Source organism: Syngnathus floridae, chromosome 8, assembly GCF_059516105.1.
Source record: "Syngnathus floridae isolate MCC-2025c chromosome 8, RoL_Sflo_1.0, whole genome shotgun sequence".
NCBI lineage: Eukaryota > Metazoa > Chordata > Actinopteri > Syngnathiformes > Syngnathidae > Syngnathus > Syngnathus floridae.
The window spans coordinates 1,661,257-1,684,473 of record NC_142420.1 but is presented as its reverse complement, the minus strand read 5'-3'; the positions used below and the strand labels follow the sequence as shown (position 1 = coordinate 1,684,473).

Genomic DNA, 23,217 nt, shown 5'->3' with positions numbered 1-23,217 from the left:
AGAATAGCAAGATGATGACCATCTGTCCCTCGCCAGTGTCCTACGACCACATCCAAGGCGTAATGGCGCTGACCTTGTTCGAGGACTTCATCTACTGGACGGACGGCAAATCCAAATCACTCCGGCGAGTTCACAAGACGAGCGGGGCTCAAGGGCTGGAGCTCCTCAACTCCTGGCAAGCCATCAAATCCATCAAAGTCTACCACTCTCTGCGCCAGCCTGAAGGTAGAAAGTCCATCTGGCACTGGCGGTCTCCTTGAGAGGTGTCACGACTCACCCTCGTCGCGCCTCTACGCAGTGGCCAAGCACCAGTGTCAGATTGCAAACGGAGGTTGCAGCCATTTGTGTCTGCTCTCCCCCGGCGGGGGACACCAATGCGCCTGCCCCAGTAATTTCTACCTGGCCGCTGACAACAAGAGCTGCCTCTCCAACTGCACGTCCAGTCAGGTCAGCAATGATGACGTTCCTTTCCGGTTTTCATCGCAACTTTCCCCCAAAGGCAAACTGCCCGGCTTTGCTTTGCCAGTGTTCATTTCACTGACATGCTCTAGCGACCCCTTTGCGATGCTTGAGTATTGATTTGTGTCTTGGCTTTGAAGACCGCTGAAGCTAAAATGGAAGATTTGTGTCGACTTAGCGCATATTCTTCTCTTCTCCAACAGTTTCGCTGCGGGACGGATGAGTGCATCCCGTTCTGGTGGAAATGCGACACGGTGGATGATTGCGGGGATGGCTCGGATGAACCTGCCGATTGCCGTGAGTACATTTGGTTCCAAAAATGGGAATTACCCCAAATAGGCCACAAACACAAAATTGTTAACACAGAGCCACTTTAAGTGACTTTCTTCCACTTTTGTGAGTTGACATGATTTCCGAGGCCATTTGACAGCATGGAGTTTCTATTGCTATGACAACAGCGGAATTCAAATGCCAGCCAGGACGTTTTCAATGCGGCACCGGTCTCTGCGCCCTTCCTCCTTTCATCTGCGATGGAGAGAATGACTGCGGCGACAACTCGGATGAAGCCAATTGCGGTGAGTGAGTGAGTGAATGACACGCTGAGGACATCAAGGAGGACAAATTCATTCATTTCAGTCACTCCGAGCTTTTCCCAGCACTTTTTTTTTTTTACGGAGCTGATTAGGACCACAAAAGTGCCACGCATGAAAGTAACACTTTTGTGATGGTGACAAATGAAACAACGACCCCCCGACAGAGAGAACCAAATCGGAAGGAAATTTCTTTTCTATCTTCTTGGTTGATAGTGTGGGAGTGATGAAGTCCTTTGCTGGAGTTGAATATATTCCATATTTTTGTTTTTGGGAGGACTAGTGTGTACATTGGGTCTCCTCACAAATATAAATAAAGCATCTCTCAAGATGAGTCAGCTAATGGGCTCAAGTCATGCTCGACGGTAACAAACAAAATGGACGGCTGGCAATTAATGTGGTTGTTTTCTTTCAGAGACATACATTTGCCTCTCAGGCCAGTTCAAGTGCAACAGGAAACAGAAATGCATTCCTCTCAATCTGCGCTGCAACGGTCAAGACGATTGCGGCGACGGAGAAGACGAGACGGACTGCCGTAAGTTCACGACGAAATGAAAATATCAGGTCCCCCTTATCCAATGTTCTTTTTTGTCCCCCCAGAATAATTGAAACGGATTTAAAGCATTTTAGAGAGGAGCTCTTTGAATGCATTGAGACCTCTTTGTCTCCATGGCAGACGATCGCTCTGCATTCACGTCTTTCCTTTTACTCCGTTTATCTTGCGTGTGATTGCGATAGGGGTGACGGCGGGGGCGACTGAGAATGGAAAGGCGTTCGGAAGGAGAAAAAAAAAAAAAAAAAGAAATGCTCCAATTAGGGGGAAAGTAATGACTTCACCCGAATGTGGTTTTGAATGCTGTTTGGCAATTAACACTGCGGCAGCCAATATCAACATGCTCTCTGAGATAGTTGTGTTAATATTCCAGATTTATTTGATAATACACTCGCATTCCGCTGTGTTTGTGCGTGCAGCCGAGAGTACGTGCTCCTCTGAGCAGTTCCAGTGCAAAGCCTCCATGCATTGCATCTCCAAGCTGTGGGTCTGCGATGAGGACCCCGACTGCGCCGACGGGTCAGACGAGGCTAATTGCGGTGAGTTGCGCAAATCCACTTAAGCATAAATCACAACATTGCGCTTTCCTCCCTTAGAGCCACCGGGGTTGGGGGAACGTGATTTAAGCGGAATCAATTTTACACTCGGCTCGCCTCTCGTCTCAGACCTCGAGACGGTTTACCAAGACGTATCAGTCTCGAGCTACAGATTGCACGTTCTGTGCACGCACGGCTGCCAACCAACTGCGATGAAACCTCTCGGGTTGTTCAGCTGACCTTGAAATTTGTCTTGGAATACTTTTAGAACAAAAGTTTATCTTCACACAATCAAAGGTTGCTTGTTACTGCTCACCTCGGTTGGCCACATGCGATATTCAGTAAAACAGAAAAAGAAACTGATGATGTAAGTTTTTCAAGAGTGGAACTGGATTATGGCCAAAGGGTCGAAGATTAAAAGGACAGGTTGTCTTTTATTTCCTCACTTTTGTTGGCTTTGCTCGGCTGCTAACTGTGAATGATTCAACAATGTTATGCTGCAAAAAACCTTCCTGAATCTCTTTTGAAGCAGGTTGTATTTATTTTTTTGGGGGGGGGTGTCATAAGGGTGCGCTGGGGTATTTCATCTTCTGGTGTGTTCGCCTCTGGTGAACAGACTCCGTTTTGAACTCTGTGTCAAACTTGCTGAGGCAAAAACCCGCAGGATACCTCCATTACACCCACAAAATATGATCGCAAGCGCCGCATTAATATTCATGCTCTTTGAAGCTGCTTTTCTTTTTTTTTTTGGGGTCTTATTGTTTGTTTGCACCTGACGAAAAAGATGAAAAGACCTGCGGACCTCATGAATTCCGCTGCGAAAATAACAACTGCATCCCAGACCACTGGAGGTGTGACAGCCAGAACGACTGCGGAGACAACTCAGACGAGCAGAACTGCAGTGAGTAACCCGACTCATCCGCCTGCCGTCACTTGGGTTTGTCAGCAACACGCCAAAACGGGAGCCCGCCCTTCAAACGCATACCCCTGTGGCGCTATCAAGGCAATCGTGCAAAAGTTTCAGTCATCCGTTACTCATAAATGATTCCTCACGTTACTCGGTTGCCATAGGAACCCAACGCCGTCATAAATCAAGGAGTCGCTGGATTGTGAATATTTATAATTCAAATTGTTCAAAGACTGAGTGCCGGATATATCAAATTGTCTTCACTTTTAAAAATCATCTTTTTCAAATATTTGAACAGTTTTTTTTTTCTAGTCTAATTTGAAATTTTGTAGTTTATACTGTTCATAATATGAGGCGTTCGTACATTTATTCAGGTTAACATAATGGCCCTCCGAAGGGAACTACGACAACGATGCGGCCCGCAACAAAAATGACTTTGACACCCCTGAAATAAAACATTTGTCGATATCTTTATAAGTTGCTTATTCTTCATACTGTAACTGCTCAATCCACACCGCTGGGACATTTGATTGTACCGTATTAAAGCGGATGGCTCATAAATAAAACGTAAGGAAGCAAAAATATTGCGTTTTTTTTTTTTTCAGTGTAAACTGTGAATTGAGTAGCGACGCGCACATGCGTGTACAATACACACACACACACACACACACACGGCCCAGGATAATGAGGGGGAGAGCCCAGAGAGTGGATCTGATGCAGCTGTTTAGCTGCGTCCTAATATGGTCCTTTGGGACACACTAAATGGCAGCAACACGCTTTTTGGCTTCCGAGAGTTTTGCCCCCGTCGATTGCAGAAGCAGAATTGAATGCATTTACATGGTGATCAGCTTTGCCAGCAGCCTCCGCTCTTATCCCGTATCAGCCGTACAAAATGAGTCTAATTATCTCCAATTGCGTCCTTGTTGTTGTTTTTCAAGGCATTAGCACACGGCTGTGAACACAAACATTTGGCTAATAACGATATCGGGGAGATGCTTTCTGGAAATCTGATTTACATGATTGCCTTTTTTTTTTTTTTTTTTTTAATTTATATAATTTATTCTTTTCTTGGCAGCACCCGTCACCTGTAACCATAAAGACTTTGCCTGCGCAAACGGAGACTGCATATCCTCCCGATTCCGCTGCGACGGGGATTACGACTGTTTGGATAATTCGGATGAGGCAAGTTTTTCTTTGACCTTGAAACACCCTGGAAAGACATAAATATCTGACAATCATTTAAAAAAGGTGGATTATATTCAATTGCATCGTACACTTAAGAAATACTAAATGGCTCTAATTTCCTTTAAGATATGTTGAGCGCTAAACATCAATGGTACAAGTGGTGCTTCATCTAAGTGGGATCATCAATAGTCATGATGCAGTACATAATTCAGGGGCAAACACGTGCAATTATTCATCACTCTTAGTGAATCTAGTTTGGATATTAGCCTTTATCTAAACATTTGCACTGCATATTACAGCTCTAATTTCTCCCAGTGTGCCTTAGGAGCCCGTTTTTCAATGGCCGCTTTGAAGGTCACCACGGTTAAACGGCGTTAAACTCCCGGCCCGTTTTCGGATCCTTGAGCCCGGGCTGGAAAGACACGTATGCTAAAGCGCCGCAAATGAGCTCCAAAGGTTCCTCGTTGCAAGTGGATGCGCGGTACAAAGCACGAGTGGCTCTTCACCCACTCGCTATTTTCAAACCTAGATGATGAACTGTGTTTTTACTGTTGTGGGTATCAGCTCAAGTGTAACATATTGCGCTGCCATTTTTGTTTCGGCGTGGGTGTTTGTAAAAAAACGTGATTGCCATAATATTATGCTATGTACACAGTCTGCACATTTGTTTTGGACGAGTACCCTTGTTAGCACCGACCGTTTTGCCACCGCGTGTTTGATTATTTTTTTTTCCTATTCCTGCTCATACTTTGGCTCACAGAAAGGCTGCGAGGCACACTGCGCCGATGACCAATTTCGCTGTCATAACAACCTCTGCATCTCCAAAAAGTGGCTGTGTGATGGCCAAGAAGACTGCAAGATGGGAGAGGATGAGAGAAGCTGCCATGGAACAGGTACACGATACAATCAACACAACATTTCTTGATATTTTCTTGACTTTCTTTTTCTGGGGAAAAGAAATCCTCCAGCAGGGTAGAAAAATGTTTTTTATCATTCGGCTTTGGGATGATTTTCTTGTCCGTGCCATTTTGGGACAGGTTTGGAATATAAAAGTCTGGTGAGAAATGATAGCGGTATTATTTGGGTTATATATGTTCTGCTTTATCTCGACCTAAATTCAGCTAAAACAAGATTAAATGCAAGTCGACACAGGATTAGAAATTCCGCTGCAACCTGCAAACCGGGAGGGAAAAAGGCTTTTAGAGGCACCGGATATTTAAAGTTTCTCATCATTGCATATTTCTAAAAGATCAAAGTGCGCAAAGAATTGTACCACAACAGCATGTCTACAACCACTGAAAGTAATTCCAACGACACCCAAGTCACTCACCAGGCCAAGATCCGCCTTTTAAAGCCATACACACGCAAAGTCACAGATATGTTGTATAGTCACGAGGTTTTATTTGAGGGATTATTTTGCTTTCATATCCGATCATGCTGACGTTTCCGCAGTGGCCCCTTCGTGTTCGGTGAACGAGTACGTGTGCGACAGCGGCGGCTGCGTGTCAGCCAGCCTGCGTTGCGACGGCCACGACAACTGCCTGGATGGCTCCGATGAGGTCGGTTCACCTTTACGTCGCCGGAGACGCCTCTGAATCTTTGCGGCTAAAGGTGCGTGTTTGCCATGCGTCATGACAGACTGGCTGCGTCAAAGAGTGCCGAGAAGATGAGTTTCTGTGCCTGAACCGAGCGCACTGTATCCCTCGACGCTGGCGTTGCGATGGCGTTATGGACTGCATGGATCACAGTGATGAGGAAAACTGCAGCCCGGGTAGGTGGCATGCCGGTGCCGGAGTCTCAGATTCAGACATTGGAGGACATCATTAATTAAACAATTCTTTAAATAAATAATCACATAAATAATTAAATAAATAATAATAAATAATTATTTAATCACCAATTAATAATTCATTTTCATGAAATAAAGCCTGGAGTTAAGGGTAGTCTTCACGTATCCCGCCAGGCCGCTAATCTTTGCATGCAGCAAAACTCAACGCAGCTCTGCTTACCTTAACATGATAGCGGGCTTAGTCGGTCTTATAAGAACCGCATAAGTATTATCGATGCAAGTGCTTCCCGCCTAAATGCCGTGGGGGGGGAGGACAAAAGATTTTAAATCAGATGGAGGCGGAGAGGAATGGATCAGAGCAACACCTTTTGTCCGCTTGAATAGACTTTTCATCGGGAGCTAACATTGAAAATGTGTGGGGGAGTGTTTCATTTCTTTGTGTGACCGTAGGTGCTTTCTTTTGCCGGGCTGATGAATTCATTTGCAATAACACCTTGTGCAAACTTCACACATGGGTGTGCGACGGCAAGGACGACTGCGGCGACAACTCTGACGAAGACGCGGACATGTGCGGTGGGTCCGCCGCCTCAACTGTGCTTTGCTTTAAAGACAATCAAGCTGTCTTTGTTTTAAGATATTTATGAGCCGCTACCCCCGCCGACGCGGTAGATATTTAAATGTGCGGGGTAATTTTTTTTTGTCCCTTACAGAGCCGTAACCATCTTTTAATCTCGTTTGATCTGCAGAAAAACTTGCCTGCCCTCCTACGAGGCCATTCCGCTGCAGAAATAATCATGTTTGCCTGCGTGCTGACCAAGTCTGTAATAAAGTGGACGACTGCGGTGACAGTTCGGACGAAGAGGAGTGCGGTGAGGACACCTTACGTCCATTTTATTAATTTACAAAGGCTTCGTGGTGTGCTTGTATGAATGTTCACATTGATAGCAAAAACTGTCTGTGACAAACAATGACTCAAAGCAATCTTTCCTCAAATCACCTGTTCACTCTATTAGAAATGTTCTAGCATTTTCTTTATGTTTTTTTTTCTCTTGGCCACCGGGGGCGCTATAATACAGAATCAGATGTACGAATATGCTCATAGACCGTCACGGTAAGCCGCAGTAATAATATTGTTTTATCACAAAGGATAAAAAATATCAATGCCGCAAAGTATAGTTTGATTGTCTATCTGCATAAGTTGCTGCACCCTTTGTGTTGAAATATCCGCTCCTTCAAGGGTTGATGATATTTTCGATGCAGAAGGCGGCGGGTTTCCGCAGGTCGCCTGGACGATAACTGCTGCGTCTTCGTTTCTTTTTACGACATCCTGACGCCTTCCTGCAGCGCCGCACTGATTTGAGTGATGGCGCCGAGCAGGCCCGAGTGAACGGGACAAATGGCTTCATTCATATTTCACTCTTTCATCCTCTCCCTCTCTCCCCCTTATCTCCCTCTCTAATTCCATTGATCCGGCCATCAATCTCTCACTTCACTCCATTACCTCCCTCCATTGTACGCCTCCTCCCTCCATCCATCTTTTCAATCTCACCTCGGTCCCATCATGCCCTCGTGCTATCACTTCATTTCCTTCCTTTTTTAATCCCCTCCATTCCATTCCCTCCTGATCTCCCTTGTAAGTGTTTGAGATCCCCCGCATAACACTCATTTTAAAAGTGGTCTTGCGATATTCTCGTCTGGGTCCAGAAGTGGCGGCCGGGAGACCTCGACCTTGCGGGAAGACCGAGTTCACCTGCAGCAACCGTCGCTGCGTCTCCATCCAGCTGCAGTGCGACCTCTTCAACGACTGCGGCGACGGCGGTTCCGATGAGCAGGACTGTAAAGCCCGTGAGTATAGCGCCCACCAGAACCACGCTGCGAGGTCTTCGGGAGGCGGGCCCATCTCCCGGTTGCGGCTGTGATGTTTTGTTTTTTTATGCTAATGTATGTATGGCCTCGTTGGTGCGTGTGATGTGAAAGACCACGTTGTCCTTTTGGCTTTTACACATCAAAGCGCAGCAGGTGTCTGAGATGCAAAGGATGGGCGGGCGGGCAGGCGGGCGAGGTGCGTCATTAAAAAGGCTGCGTTTGTATTTGTAGTCTCCAGCGGCGATGTCTGCGGCAAGAAAACAAATCCGTGCGGAGAGGACGCTATCTGCAACCAGACCAACGCAAACGCCGTATGCCAGTGCAAAGCGGGCTTCAAGAGGAACCAGAAGTCAGGCCAGTGTGACGGTAGTTGATGATCCTTTTTCGATGCCCCGTCTACAAATGGATGGTGACTCCAGTTGAGCTGCATTGCTGCATGAGAATAAATCTTATCGTCACATGTACGGAAAAATACGGAAAGCGAAGTCACCGGGCTGTCGGAACAGCGACGTTTCCGTTGAGCTTTCACAACTCATACCGGCAAACGTGTCGAAATCAATATTCATTCTCACAAATACCGTCTTGTCATTTCCAGAGACAAACGAGTGTCTGCAGTTTGATACGTGTCCACACTACTGCACAAACACCAAAGGATCGTTCAAGTGCACGTGTGACCGAAATTATAAGGAGATTGAAGGAAATTGCATCGCAAAAGGTACGCCGCTCGGAAACGTTTACAGAAGCCAGTCGCTGTTTTCTTCCGATGAGCCGCATTGCTGTTTTTGTCAAATTGAACCGAGCTAATTCCATTTCGCTTTCTCTTCTCAACTCTGCGGGCAGGACCAGATGATCGAGTGCTCTACATCGCTAACGACACTGAAATCCGAAGTTTTGCGTATCCGTTCAACCAGAGCCACGGACACAAAGTGCTGGCGCAAATCGAGGACAATGCTCGCATTATTGGGATGGATGCTTTGTTTCACCATCATAAATTTATCTGGGCTACCCAATTCAACCCCGGTGGAATATTTTACAAAGAAAGTACGGAAAGAAGTCAAACTAAAACAAACATCCGGAACATTGTAAGTATCTACGAACGTGGCGCCGAAAGAGGCTTTCAATGTTTGTGTTGTGGAATTGTAATATTTTGCTTACCTTCAGCTACGTTAAACAAAACATCCTAATTAGGATGGAAATGAATGCACATTGTGTTTTACTCATTTGTTTCCAGTGTCCCGACTTTCGACGACCCCGAGACATTTCCGCCGACTGGATCACCGGGAATATCTACTGGACCGATCACTCGCGGATGCACTGGTTCAGCTATTACACGGCGCACTGGACCAAATTACGCTATTCCATAAATGTCGGACAACTCAAGGGACCAAATTGCACACGCTTAATTACCGACATCGCCGGAGAGCCGTACGCCATCGCTGTCAACCCCGTTCGAGGGTAAGTGGGGCTGTAAGACTTTTAGGACGATCATCTAGCAAATATACAGTACTTTTTCTGTCGGACCATTATGATGATGACACCATCAGCGACCACAAATGTCAGGTGCACTTGAAATCTAAAGTGTTGTTTATTAAAAAAAAACAAAAAACCTGTCTTGAGAAATGTTTTAAACCCGGTGGAACAATAAAACGCCAGAGCTGCTGTCGGCCACAGCTCACAGCCAAAAACTCACAGTTCGACTCGGCAACCGTGTCACCCCACCAAGCTTTTAAAGACGCATGTTTAATCTTCAGCAGCACGTCTGCTCATTTCCAGTGGACATTTCGAGTGTTTAACGATCTGATATTTGGAAAGCTTTGCAGTATTAACCAGCTGGGCTCTAATTGTGTATGTTGGCCATTAGAGGCTGAGCAGGTAATGTACTGTACACTGGCTTGTTATACCATAGCTGCCTGCCGCATTCAAATATACAACATAATGAGATGGCTGACATTGAATCAAAACAGCAAAGCAAATGTGCAGCCAGCCGATGGATCAGATCTCATTAGAATGATCTGCAGAGTTGAGGCGAGCCACAGCTCAGCTACAATTAATACCTTCTCTACGTCCAGGGGCGGTCCTAGCTTGAAGGAGCCCACTTTGATGTTCTCTGACAGAAGTTGGGGTGTAATCATATTATGGCATGGAGAGAATCTGGGGCGCTGGTGATGAATGCAGTCAGCCAATGTTGCTCTGTCACGCAGGATGATGTACTGGACCGTAGTGGGCGACCACTCTCATATCGAAGAATCCGCCATGGACGGTTCTTTACGCAGAGTGCTTTTGGAGAAGAACCTCCGGAGACCAACCGGTAGGTATTTCCCATCCGGTTACATGGGCAAGTTGTCGGTCTGCATCATATTACGTTTTGAAAATGAAGCTAGGTGCTACTAAAGCAACGGTCGAAACAAATGAATCTTACTGAAGTAGCTGTTTTGTTTTTTTAATGGGGAAACGGTCTTGAACTAGTTTTGAGCATCTGCTTTGGCCTCCTTTAATTCAAGCGGCAACATTCTGTTGTGTTTACAGAGCGAGGAATTCATCATCTGCGCCAAACCTATTTAAAACACCGAGCTGGCTCTCAGTTATCTAGTCAAACACCGCGCGGGAAGTAAAAGTGATTAATTGGGTTGGAATTGTAACGTAAGCAGTCTTAAACACGACGATCCAAAGTACGCTGCACAAAAGCGCTGAGATCTACTCGGTTGTTTCCACACCGGACCATTGATTGTTGAAAGCAAAACAAGGCAAAGGGTAGAAACATTTCAGCTGGCCTGCGCTGACCTTGGCTTCTCCAGACGCCTGACCACTTCCAGCCAGATCTCTGCGGAGTTTGGACGGTAAATAAAAGTCTTTGTTTCCTCGTCCCCGCAGGGTTAGCCATCGATTATTTCAATCAACGTTTGTACTGGGCTGATCCGGAGCTTTCGCAGATTGGCAGCGTGAGATTGGATGGTTCCGACCCGCTGATGACGATCAATGAGAGACATGGTAATTCCTGCCATCAAATGGCTCACTTTCCCAAAGCAAGTTGAGATTTGTTTCTGTTGTCTTAGAAGTTGATTGCTGTATTTGCAGGCATCTCCCAACCTTATAGAATCGATTTATTTGAAGATTACATCTACGGAACTGGCCTCAAGCATCAAATCTTCAGGATTCACAAATTTGGCAAACAGCCTGTGGAGTTTTTTAACTTGGGGGTGGAGAAGCCAACCAATGTTTTGATCGCCCACCGATTCAAACACCAAGATGGTAATTTGTTTTGTTTTGTTGGGGGGGAGGGCATACGTGCCGAACGGCTTCTGAGGTCATTGCGCAACAGTACACGTACAGTACAAGTTGTCCAAATGGCGTTGCATTCAAATGGAGTCAGGCGAGCCATTTTTCAAAAGGAAGCTTTGGTGTCCCTGAGAGACTCATTAGACCTGGCATGCAACGTGTGGGCTGAAGATGTGCACAGAAAGCTTTGACATGAAGCCTGCTTGTCCCTCAACAATCTGGCCTGTTATTTAAAGAGGGATATTTTTTTTTGATATGGTCTATTATATATAAAATGTGAATTTTTTTTATTTATTATAGATTTATCATGCTTGAAAGATGTTCTTTGGTAAAACCGCACTAATCTCTGCTATTTGATGTTATTGTGCAATTCAATTATTTTTAAATTAAATTATATATGTATATGTATAAAATATTTTTAATATAATATAATTAAAACCAAAAAATTCTCGGCAACTGCTCGAGTTTACAGTTTGGTGATGTTGGCCGTGTAAGATTGTCCATGTGGGGCCTAACAAATATTGCGCTCATTAAAACTGTACGAGAGAGAGTAAACAATTTGAATGAAGCTCTGCATCACAGATCCCATCTTGCTTTTCCCCCAACAGCGTCAAATCCGTGCCTGAGGATGTCTTGTGATTTCATGTGTTTGCTCAACCCCACGGGTGCCAGATGTACTTGTCCGGAGGGCAAAATGCTGATCAACGGCAGCTGTAGTGACGTCAACACCTCAGGTGGACTTTGCCTTTTTTCTTCTGTTGCATTCAACAAAATTGGGAAATATCTCGAGCAAACGTCGTTTCTGTTGCCAAGATCAACACAATAGAATTCGCAGCACGTACGATGTGTTTGTTGCCTTGACTGGCTTTTTCTCCCGTGGCCAAGGTGAATTATGTCGTCCCCCCTGTGAGAACGGAGGCCGTTGCTTAGCCAATGAGAAAGGAGACTGGAGGTGCTACTGCTGGCCCGATTTCTCGGGCCAACGCTGCGAGGTCAACCACTGCACAGACTACTGCTTAAATGGAGGAACCTGCACGGGCTCGCCGCTGGGTAAGAAGCGGTGAAGAAATTGTGCCAGTTTTCACACTTTTGGTTCATTTTGAAATGTACTTGAGGTTGTCATCTGTCACCGACCGATGGTTGCTGTTTTACAGTCGGCCCTCCCGGGGGAATTCTCTGATTCCAACGCTGAGACAAAATTTTCATTGTTGGTGGGCTTCGGGCCATTTGCCGCTTGCACAATGACCCGGAAGAGCAACATTTCACATCTCTTTTCTCAGTGACATCCTTGCGGCGGTTTAGCTGCTTCAGTGAGCTTTGCGCTTTTTGGGTTCCCACACAAGTTGATGTCACTTTTCTATTTTCGACATTTTTTTGAGCCGTTTTGATTGTCAAGTGAGGAAAAACCCTGAAATACACGATGACTGCCTTTAGGTATACATGACCCCGCTAACCGTTGACGATTTCCTGCCTTTGGGCAGCCGACGTAAAAACTCCTTGTTGGGGTAATTTTCCACTTGATGGTTGGCCAGGCCCTGCAGAGATGCAACTATTTGTACACAAACAATTAACAAGTCAATTTCCCATTACATATGGCCTTTAAATTGCCCCTGGGATTGATTTTTACTTTCTGGAGGTAGCCTTGTGCTCATGTTCCACAATAATGAACTCCTAACGAGGGCCCGATGGCGACCTGGATAGAGATGTGTGACGTATTATTTTATTATTTTGCTTAAAGATGAGGTCACAGGAACCAGATAACACCACCATATTAGCATTTTAATGCTAATTAATTTAAGCTTAATCATTTTAGATGCAAAATTTGTCTTTGCGGGCCACATAAAATGATGTGGCGGGCCCCCGGGCCTTGACTTTGACACCCATGCGGTAACAAGACGATCACGCTTGACCTTGCGTTGAAGTTGGGCTAGCGCGCCGCACATAGAAAAATGATTTCCTTCAGTTTTGCCGTGGCCTCTAATCCCGAGGGCACGTTGCGCTCTGCAACATTTGCTGCGCTCAGAGCTCCTTGGCCTTATTTATAGAACATCCAAATGTTTCTGCTTTTTCTGCGCGTTCCTTAATCCCTCCCCTCGCGTCTCCATTTATCTAGGTAAGCCTACTTGCCAGTGTCCTCTGGGCTTCTCGGGGCCGTTCTGCGAGAGGAGGATATGCGACAACTACTGTTTGAACGGCGGCACGTGTGACGTCACCGGGGGGAACCAGCCCGTGTGCCGCTGTTTGTCAGAATACACCGGAGAGCGCTGTCTGTACCGTGAGTGGCGCACGTCCAATTTAACCACGGCTTGAGGGAAATACTCGTGTCGGCTTCACGTGATTGACACAAACCTACGCTTTTCAAAGTTCAACAAAAGCTTCCGCCTGAAGCGTTTTGGGGGTTATTTCCCTTCGCGCAAATATCACTTTGCAAAGAAACTAAACAAAAGCACAGCAATCAAACAACCATCGGGTGTTTCTGTGCAGCGGTGATAATGATTTTATTTTCTTCTTTTTTTTTTTTTCTTCTCCCCACACTGCTTTTGTAATCATTGTTAGTGGGGGGAAACAATTTTGGCTGCACACCATTAGCATCTCTCCTCCCATTGTTTGCCCAAGGGGTGAAATGTTTTCAACTGTGTCTAAGATGTCATTTGATAAGGATAATTAAGTCCCATTAAAAGCTTTCACAAGTCCAATTAAGGCAGCTCAAAGTACATTCCTGGAGTGTTGTCAATGTCTCTCTCTCTCTCTCTCTCCCCCCTCCCTGCAAATGGCGAGCAGATATTTGTCACCACTACTGCGTCAACTCCAAGGCGTGCACGCTGTCCAGTAGCGGCTACGTGGAGTGCGTGTGTCCCGCCAGGTTTGAGGGAAACAAATGCGAGGTGGACAAGTGTCTGCGGTGCCACGGCGCTCCGTGCCTCATTAACGACGAGACGACAGATGTGGTTTGCAAGTGAGTTATCGCCTTCTGCTCGCTCCGCTCTGGCGTCGGGAGGCGCGTCCGCATTTGCATTATTTATACGTTTGTCGAATCCCAGATGTGTACAACGCATGAAATAATCGCGCCTATTACGGCGGTGTCGCGAGATTCCAACGACTCGGCTGTTGGCAGATACGATCTGTTGCTTACCTTCAAAAGACGTTTTCAACTTAGTGGTTTTGGTCCCTGGGATGTAAATGTGTTTTCTTATATTGCATCTCAATCCAAGAATATATTCCAACTTGCTGTTTTTCCTTCCGCTCGTCGCTATTTCAGTTGCACCAACGGGCGAATCGCGCCGAGCTGTCAACTGTGTGACGGTTATTGCTACAATGGAGGCACCTGTCACCTGGACCCCGACACCAACCTGCCTTTCTGTCAGTAAGTCGCTCGCTACTCACTGGCAGCAGAGACATTCTGATTATTCTCAACCCGGCTGCCTACCTGTCTTGATCTCGGTAATCCTTGCTCGGGGAGTACAACCGAGAACCGTCGCCGGGTCCCTTTCGCCCGTTCCGAGAGTCGAACAAGCTGTTCCTACGCAATTGTGAAAGCAAAGTGGTGTTTGATGTCACATGGCGCAGCGTGGGGCCGGGTGCCAGAGCGCCATCTTAGGCTGTTTGACACGTCGCTGTGGCTTAAGGCATTCACGCGGATATAAAAAAAAAAAAAAAAAAGTGGAATCCTGTTCATAGCTTGCCACTTTGAGCCTATCACACAAGTCCTCCTTGCAGTAAAGAGCTGGTGTCAGGTTTCCGTGTCGCTCTTCAGTTAGCGGATTTAGAAGTTTGCTCTCCAGAAAGAAAAGGGCTACGTGTCACTCAGTTAACGTGACATTCAGTGGGAGGAGGAAACTAAAATTTAAAAAAAACTCTTCCAAGCATGTCCCACCGATTCCTATCAACCTGAGTCATAATCGCATGCGGCGTTTTGTTCAAAGTTTCTTCAAGGGGGAAATTGGAATTCTTTTCTTCTCAAGCCCAACACTCTGCATTTTTAACTGCTCATTGTCCAGGCTCGCTCGCTCGATTGAAATTTCTACTCGTCTGGTAAATTCCGGTGGAGAGAATCAATTTCTATGCAAATGATTCCCTCCTATTGGATGAGGTCAACGCATCTGATCGTAAGGGTTCATTCTTGCCTGAAAGGAACACCAGATGTATGGCCAGATAAGATGTGTACAATTGGAGCGCTGATCTCGACTCGGTTGGAATGACTTTGTATTTTCAAGTAGCAAGTTGACAACTGTCATGTCCTTTCTGTCATGTCCTTCGTTAGTTTGGTTTGTTTTCCTTCATCTTGCTCAATGTCATGTTTCCCTCGTGAACCCAACGTCTGTCTTGTTAGCTTCTTGTTTCCATCTGGTCTTGTCAGCCCGTGCCCCCTTGCGTCTCCCAATTGTGTCTCGTCCAGGTGTTCCTCGTCTCGTCGCTTTGTCTATTTAGTTCCTGCGTTCTGCTCACTTCTTGTTTGGTCATTTTATGCTTTATGCAAGTCTGTTTTTGCTACCGTTTATTTTGATGCCTCTTCAATCTTCTATTTAAATGAAATCTTATTTTTTCTCATTTCTGTATTCGAGTCCTCCACACTTACCCGAACAGAAAAAAAACATCAATGAGAATCGATTCATTCATGTTGACTCGATTATCGTCAACTTTGACTAAAATGAAAAAAGTTGAAACCAAATTCCAAAGGGTACCACACCTCCAACACCTTCTCGTTGGACAGATATAAAATGTTTGGCTTGCCAAATGGATTTAGTTTTGGGTTTCTTCTTGCACAGCGTGCGCTTATAACTCAGCAGGTATTAATCCACGGCCGACTGCGTCGTTTTTCACCGAGACTAATATTCCCTATGCTGGCAGTTGTGATTTATAAGCATGGAAAAAAAAGGGAGGCTCCTCAATTTAGGCAGTGTTTGCATTAGGTCTTGAATTCAGTGGCTTCCAAATCTCTTCCCAATTATTCCTTCCTGCAGGAGTCCAAAATTCACGATTTTATTTAAGAGCAGGAAAGGTCTCACTGCCTCGTCCTGCTTTCATTTTCAGTGGAAACACATTGAATACATTTGATAAATCATTGCTTGCTTTTTATTTCATTTCGTTATGCAAAAGATATAATTGAAGAAATTTCTCATTTGTGTCAGCGCCCTTCAAAGGTAAAAATACGACGGTGACATAACAGTCAAGCTGTTTTGTGTTGCCTAGTCACGGAACAAATGAAACTTCCAGTATCGATTTGAAATGTTGCAAGGTTTTTTAAGTTGACGTCGGCAACCCAAATATTCCATCGTAACACCTCATTTATTTTGAACGACATAAAAGGTCAAATCCCAATTATTTCGATTTCACTGGATGAGCTGTTGATTGTATTTTAAATTGGCCCCGTGGCTCAAGCACGGACGGACTCCATCCCCTCCTGGAACAGACGGCTTCAATGGGGCAAAGGGCGAGGTCAAGTGGTGTGCTTTTGTAAAGCCCCTTTTGCTGATTCCGCCAACACTGTTTTACAGCTGCACATCAGGGTTCAAGAACCAACGTTGCGATGAGCTGGCCAACCCCTGCGATTACTTCTGTCAGAATGAAGGGATGTGCACATTAACCGCTCTTAACAAACCCCGTTGCAAGTAGGTCACCTCGCCAGCCGGCTTTCTCGACGTCGCTCCCTCACTCAACTCCATGACGAGAAGGCCTCTCTGTCTCTCTTTGTGCCACCTTCTAGTAACTCTTCATGTAACAAGTGCTCCAAAATACATTTGCAAGGATGATTACATAGCGCCCACGAGGGATGATTACCGCCTGTCCTCTTTTTTGATTGACAGCTCGATCAAGATGCGGCGTGGTAAAAAAAAAAAAAAAAAAAAAAATGGTCGTCTTGTCAGGCGTTACGAGGATTAAGTGTTTTGCCTCTCATTCAGTCCTTTCACATGTGCAAATGAAGTTCTTCTTTGTTTTACTTGAAAGATGAATTCAAATTAAGGTACGAAAGTGTCAGGGCCCGAGTGTCAAGGAAAGAAAATAACTCACAGACTGAAGGAGTGATTCAAATTATTTTCTTAAGGATTAGGTTGCGTCTAGTTTTCAAAACAGAGACTAATAAAAACTGTTCAAATATCTAAAATGAATTATTGAAATAAAATCAAATATTTAAAAATGATTTGAAAAAATGAACGGTAATAAAAAATGCTAAAATTATCTGTATTTTTTAAAAGTGAAAACAATTTGAAATTTTGACTTTGACATATGAATTCAATGCACAATTTTTTTCTTCACGGGCCACCTAAAATGATGTGCCGAGCCTTGACTTTGACACCTGTGTTTTATGCGAACTGGTGCGCTGAAGCCTGACCCAAAAATGTGCTCGTTGTTCCAAAAGCAATCTATCAATCCGTAACAACTCCTCCAGACGGTACATGAACGACGTTAGGTTAATACGGCCATCTCGTACATTTCAGCAACGTGTCGAGCCAGACTGCCGAGCGGCTCGCTCGCCGACTCTAATGAGCGCGTGGGGTGAAGCCGCCGAGGCACTTGTTACATGATCAGTTGCCGTACGTCACTCGCTCTCCCATATCATACGACCTTCGCAGGGACCCGGGGGGCCAAATCCGACGTGACATCATGTGCTCATCAGGCTGCATTTCGCCACACGTGCATGACGGCCAGCCCGCAGATGAAGATTGCTTACAAGCTACGGCAGCATGTCCCATTTTGTTTTTCTACTCAAAGAACATTGGTTGGGAACGTAGCGGAGGACGATGTTGCTGTCATATATGCTGTAATTGCTAGGAATGCATGTAATTAGTGGTGATTCATACATACTATCATTATCTGGTTGGACTTCCTGGATCATTCATGCTTTACTGGCCCATCTGCGCTCCTCGTGATGTAAAATGACATACCTTCGCCGTTACGAGGGACATCCATCATCAGCGGGCGCCACGCTAGTAGGACTCGTCCCGCTGTCATCTTTTCACGTTGTTCTCTCCGCACGATAATAATCTACATCAACTCTCACTCAACATGCATAAAGATTGTGCTCTTCTCTCCGATGTCGGGTTGTCCGCTTCAACCCTGTCGTCGTTGTTTCTGACCAGAAAGTGTGTTAAAGGTTTTTTTTTACCATGCTATTTTCTGACCAGGTGTTCGACAAACTGGGCTGGAACGCAGTGTGAGAGACCTGCACCCAAAAGCAGCAGATCAGACAATACCACTGGAGGTTGGTTCATTAGAAGAACATAGAAGCACAGATATGCAAAGGCTTTAACCGGGCAGAAAGCATTTTCAACTGAATAGTTCCTGATCGTCTCTCTATTTTAGGAAGCATAGCCATCATTGTGCCTCTGGTCCTGCTGGTCATCTTAATCGTGATGGTGGTGGCGGGTATTTACATCTGCAGACGAAAACAAAGGTTGGTGACCGATCCGGCCATCTGGTTTCTCCACAGAATCCCACGCGAGCACGGGGAGAACACACAAACTTTACGCAGGAGACCTAGAACCTCAGAAATGTGAAAGACGGGTTAACCACGTCCACATTGTGCTGCCGAGTGAAAATCTATGAGGATAAAACTGGGCTTTGTTCAAACCGAGCATGATTTCAGTTTTTCGGATCATGATAATCCATTAAGCCTCTGACTGCAGTTCAGCTTTTCAGTTTCTCGCCAGTTCTGTGTGATGTATTTTGTGAAACTTGCTGGAATCATTCGCAACGATGACTTACAGTCGAGCAGTCTCAGGATTTTTCAGTCCTGCTTCGCTATCAGGGAACAGGAAAACTCAAAAGGTTCCCTTCGATGGGCTAGGTTGACTCCGCCCACAACAGGAAATGGCTGAACATGTTCCAGATCTGTATTTTGTGACACCCGTAGGGGGAAGCGTGTCCAAAGGCAGCCCATGACCAACGGCGGAATCAACGTGGAGATCGGAAACCCGTCTTACAACATGTACGAAGTGGACCACGACAACCACGCCGATGCGGGCAGCCTGCTAAGACCCAGCTTCACGCTTGACCCTCATAAGGTGGGTCACCCAGCGGCCATTGAAGAATCTCCCAGAGGTTTGGCGTACCTTTACAAGTCAGGTTTTGAATTCCGTCGAGAAATGAGGTGTGCTATAACACGACTCACATGCATATATTGTTTATCCTCCGCAAAGAACGCCTAACACGACAAACGGCACCTTTTGGCATCTGCTATTGTTAGCTCAGCACAGCTCCATTTCAAACCCTTTTTTGCTCTTCTGCAACAACCTCCTCCTCCTCCAAAACTCGACTTGTGGTTTTCCGCATGCTTCTAGCAAACTGTTACCGGCCATTTTGCATGATGAGCAGCGTGGCTTGCTTGTGTTTCAGGGCTGGTGTGTCAAATCCAGTGACGCTCGCACCTTGGGTATCAATTCGGTGCCCAAGGAGGTAATCCCTGGACAGGTGAATTTTTCAAACCTCACTTTGCCTGATAAGGACATGAACCATCGTTGTATAGAATGTAAGCGATCAACATGTGCCTGCAATTGATGTTGAAGATGTCGTTCGTCTTGACGATTCTTCGATTTGGGTTTGCATGATTGTCTTGCTGCATGTTAAGTCGTCTCATGATTCTCATTTCCTTGGCATTTCTTCACTTTCAAGATGCACATACTGATATTGACATACTAAAGCACACATTTTTTTATTTAATAATGTATTCATTTATTTGTCGATCTTTCAAGACGGTTGTAAACACAAGGTAAAAAAAATTGGAGACTGCTAATTAATTGTGAGCAAAATTCAGCAGGGCATCACATCATGACGATTGCATTTTATTTTAATGTTTTTTTTCTTCCCTCCATCCAGCCCATGAATTACAGCAACCCGGTGTATGCCAAGATGTATACGGACGGACAAAACGGTCAGAAGCCGCTCATCAATATCGACGAGAGAAGAGAGCTACTCCCAAAGAAATTCGAGGGGATTATTCATGAAACTGCTGCATAGCCTACTTGACGCTTTCTACTTTTTTTTTTTTTTTTAAGCCACGGTATACAATGTAGAACACAAAGGCGGCAAAACACTAATTTTCTACAAAGCTTATTTTTGTTTTTTTCCTCACGTCGCATCACGTTGCTTTTTAACGTCCGTTCAACTGAATGACACTTTAGCCTCTGAGGTGCAAAAAAAAAAAAAATGTATTCACCCTGCACATTTTAAACGGTTTGAATATCTATTTAGTGGAAAACGGAAGCTATTTGATCAAGTCATTACAAAACGGTTTGGGGGATTTTTTTTTTCTAATATTTCGGTTCAAAACGTGACACGTCCCTCTGCTCGGATTCAAGTGTTTTGAATGGTCTTTGCCATTGCCATGAACTTAATGCGTGGTTGTCACCACACCAATATGCTGTACAAAAACAATGTTTCTTTTTGCCGAAAGAGACGGAAGCCCACCTTGAATGTTCTCCGATCAGATCCCGTACTGTACGCTGAGAGGACAAAATACTGAATATCATATTTTTCTAAAGCTGGTGTCTTACAGTTTGTATGTACGCAGCAGTTGTACCGCAAAGCTAGTCCACGCAAGATTTATCATAGATGATATCTGTTACTTTCCAAAAGGAGGAGGATAAATATCAAGACTTTTTATAATTTTATATTTGATTTGTATGTGGTTTGACTGCTATGTATTTTGACAAAATGTATTAAATGTAAGTAATTTTTTATATATAAAATGTAAATCAATATTGAATAAAGGGGCTTTATTTCCACGTAGCTGCACTTCCTTATGGCCAAATCAAAATGCTCCTTCTTTTAGATGAGGATGGAAGCAATTCGAGCACGTTTTAATGCACTGCCATTCCTCTCCCTTGTGATGTGTTTTCTAGCCGCCACATAACTCCCCGTCCACCGTCACCATAGCAACCAGACTGATGCTTGCCTGCCCTTTCTCTGTCCCACATTTGTGGATGTTGACATTTGACAGTTGACTGTGCGGACATCAAAAAATTGTGAAAGAGTTTATTTTTTTCTCGGATTGACCAACAATAGCAAATTCAAGCAATATGCGTTCATTCATATTTTGGTTTCATAAATATTCTCGTGCAATATTTCTGATACCTAAAGGTCTTAAAGTCGTCTCAAGACATTTAAGACTAAGCAACCATCTGAATCAGGATTTTTGATTAGTATTTTTGACCACCAACAGATATTGCAAGGGGATCTTCCGCATGGAGTTGCTGTAATGAACAACATGGTTGAAAGTAAAATCATCTCTGGGCTTTGGGATTGCAATTCACCAAGAGCTTATGTTATTTATAGCGGGAAATCCAAGGTAGACTTTCATAACACCTTACAGCACCAATTAGTGGGCTGTGCTCGTTTGAGCAGGAAACACAGGACAGATTGAATGTGGTCAATTAAGAATGTCAGTCATTGCTTTGGGGAAAAAAAAGTCCTAACTGAATGTTTCTCTTGTTTTGTATTTCCAGTCTTGTTTTTGGAAGGGTCAACATTGAAAAATTGAGCACAGGAACACACCTGGAACTTCATTTCTGTCTCTGCAGGTATTTTTTGTTTCAGCTGTCAATTATTTGAGACAATAGAATGAAAACAACTGCAGTGGAACTTATAAAATAAAACCTGATCATTTTATTCCAATGTCAAACCAAAGTTACTTTGTAGAAAAAAAAATGTTAAAGAGGTTTACTGACTCCAAGTTACTCTGGAGTATGTTAAAAGTATATTTATGGTCGAAATAAAAGCGTATGCGACATTTTAAAACACCCATGTTAGAAAATCATCATCAAATCTCATTATCATCATGACCACTGACTTGTTCTTTTTAAAGGGTGCTTAACTCAAATGGCAGCCTGACCTTGTCGAAATGTAAATCTAAAGCTAACAAATGACACCAGTGACAAGGTCCATTCTTCAGTGTGACTTGCGAGATGTTTGCGCTCTCCTGCCAAATGTAAATCTGAAGGCCTTTTACAACTTATCTCGTTGGGTAAAGCTGCTTAACAAAAGAATAGCTCTTGTGCGCCAAAAGGTTAGTCAATAAGTCCTTGTATTTACATGCAAACACGCAGGACGGGAGGCATCCTTGCAAAGCCTGACTAATGGGCGGATTTCCGAATTGTAATCCGCACGGTGGACGCTGCACTTCCATTGAGCTCCGCACGATGGGTTACTCTCGATATTTTAACCCTGCTGTGATCGGTCACCTCGACTAAAAACTAAAAAAAAAGGGAAACGAGATCGGAAGAGACTTTGTAAAGCACATTTGAAACGGCGGAATGTTTCGTATTTTTGGCCTGTTGTTTTTTCCGCGTGGAACAGAAAGGGGCGGAGCTTACTGACTCGTTAGGCCGTAAGAAATGCAAGCGGAAATTCCATCTTTTGTGTCTGGCCCAGCTTCGACAACCGTGACCTTTATTCGCTTAAGCTACGGGCTCAACTGAACACATGTGACTCCATGTCCGGCTGATCTTTTAGGATCAAAACTCACTTATTACTTTTTATGGATTGCGGTTCGCTAGAGGCTGTCACCATGACGATAATAACAACTCGTAAGTCGAAGACTCAGAGATTCCGCGTTGATATTGTTGGAATGGATGTTTCACATTTGTGGAATTTTTAGGCAATTATCGTCTTAGTACCTGACGAGAAGATCACAGGCTTGTTTATCATCACCCACGACATCTGGGCTAATGCTAAACATCACAGATGGGAAACTGGCCTTGGAAGAAGGGGAAACAACTTTAAATTTTGTCACAAGCAGAACAACTTTAGTGGTAGTAAAATGATGTCCGGCTTTCGCTTTGAGAGATTTACTGGATGACACTTTTAGCGCCGAGGCCATTAATTCACAAAGAGCTTGTGTTGTGTCGATTTGTTCCACAAATTAAGTCGAGTTCAGTGTGCTGGTAAAGGTCCCAAAGCTTTTTTGATAACACGTCGTATAAATATTTTTGACGGCCGGCACGGATACATAAATAAGGCCCTGCCAGCGACGACTTTTCAAATCAAAAGTGCAGCCTCGCGCACGTCTCCGTAAATAAGACAAGGTGGCAATAAACGTCATCGCTAAATCAATTATAAAC

The 23,217-nt window shown here is 44.6% G+C and overlaps 2 protein-coding genes across 7 annotated transcripts in view; both read left to right on the top strand.

The window, feature by feature from the left end:
• Positions 1-20,883, top strand: part of LOC148393860 (low-density lipoprotein receptor-related protein 1B-like) — a 131,135-nt gene extending 110,252 nt beyond the window's left edge. For 2 of the 6 annotated variants that reach the window (XM_088382578.1, XM_088382573.1), the window contains 32 exons: positions 37-225; positions 299-447; positions 663-756; positions 918-1,034; positions 1,465-1,584; positions 2,022-2,141; positions 2,923-3,039; positions 4,121-4,227; positions 4,991-5,123; positions 5,683-5,789; positions 5,869-6,001; positions 6,470-6,592; positions 6,766-6,888; positions 7,724-7,864; positions 8,117-8,251; positions 8,481-8,600; positions 8,726-8,967; positions 9,117-9,340; positions 10,087-10,193; positions 10,757-10,873; positions 10,961-11,134; positions 11,770-11,895; positions 12,047-12,211; positions 13,275-13,436; positions 13,943-14,117; positions 14,421-14,525; positions 16,657-16,770; positions 18,286-18,362; positions 18,464-18,554; positions 19,014-19,164; positions 19,496-19,628; positions 19,976-20,883. In XM_088382578.1, the coding sequence (XP_088238704.1) occupies positions 37-225; positions 299-447; positions 663-756; positions 918-1,034; positions 1,465-1,584; positions 2,022-2,141; positions 2,923-3,039; positions 4,121-4,227; positions 4,991-5,123; positions 5,683-5,789; positions 5,869-6,001; positions 6,470-6,592; positions 6,766-6,888; positions 7,724-7,864; positions 8,117-8,251; positions 8,481-8,600; positions 8,726-8,967; positions 9,117-9,340; positions 10,087-10,193; positions 10,757-10,873; positions 10,961-11,134; positions 11,770-11,895; positions 12,047-12,211; positions 13,275-13,436; positions 13,943-14,117; positions 14,421-14,525; positions 16,657-16,770; positions 18,286-18,362; positions 18,464-18,554; positions 19,014-19,164; positions 19,496-19,628; positions 19,976-20,103 (4,319 nt within the window). In that variant the 3' untranslated portion in view covers positions 20,104-20,883. The remainder of the gene's footprint in view (positions 1-36; positions 226-298; positions 448-662; positions 757-917; positions 1,035-1,464; positions 1,585-2,021; positions 2,142-2,922; positions 3,040-4,120; positions 4,228-4,990; positions 5,124-5,682; positions 5,790-5,868; positions 6,002-6,469; positions 6,593-6,765; positions 6,889-7,723; positions 7,865-8,116; positions 8,252-8,480; positions 8,601-8,725; positions 8,968-9,116; positions 9,341-10,086; positions 10,194-10,756; positions 10,874-10,960; positions 11,135-11,769; positions 11,896-12,046; positions 12,212-13,274; positions 13,437-13,942; positions 14,118-14,420; positions 14,526-16,656; positions 16,771-18,285; positions 18,363-18,463; positions 18,555-19,013; positions 19,165-19,495; positions 19,629-19,975) is intronic. The other 4 variants (XM_088382574.1, XM_088382579.1, XM_088382576.1 and 1 more) reach the window with 4 other exon arrangements.
• A 156-nt stretch (positions 20,884-21,039) lies between these two features.
• The window catches only part of LOC148393859 (uncharacterized), a 33,653-nt gene continuing 31,475 nt past the window's right edge, over positions 21,040-23,217 (top strand). The window contains exons 1-2 of the mRNA XM_088382580.1: positions 21,040-21,446; positions 21,604-21,678. Of these exons, the coding sequence (XP_088238706.1) occupies positions 21,421-21,446; positions 21,604-21,678 (101 nt within the window). The 5' untranslated portion in view covers positions 21,040-21,420. The remainder of the gene's footprint in view (positions 21,447-21,603; positions 21,679-23,217) is intronic.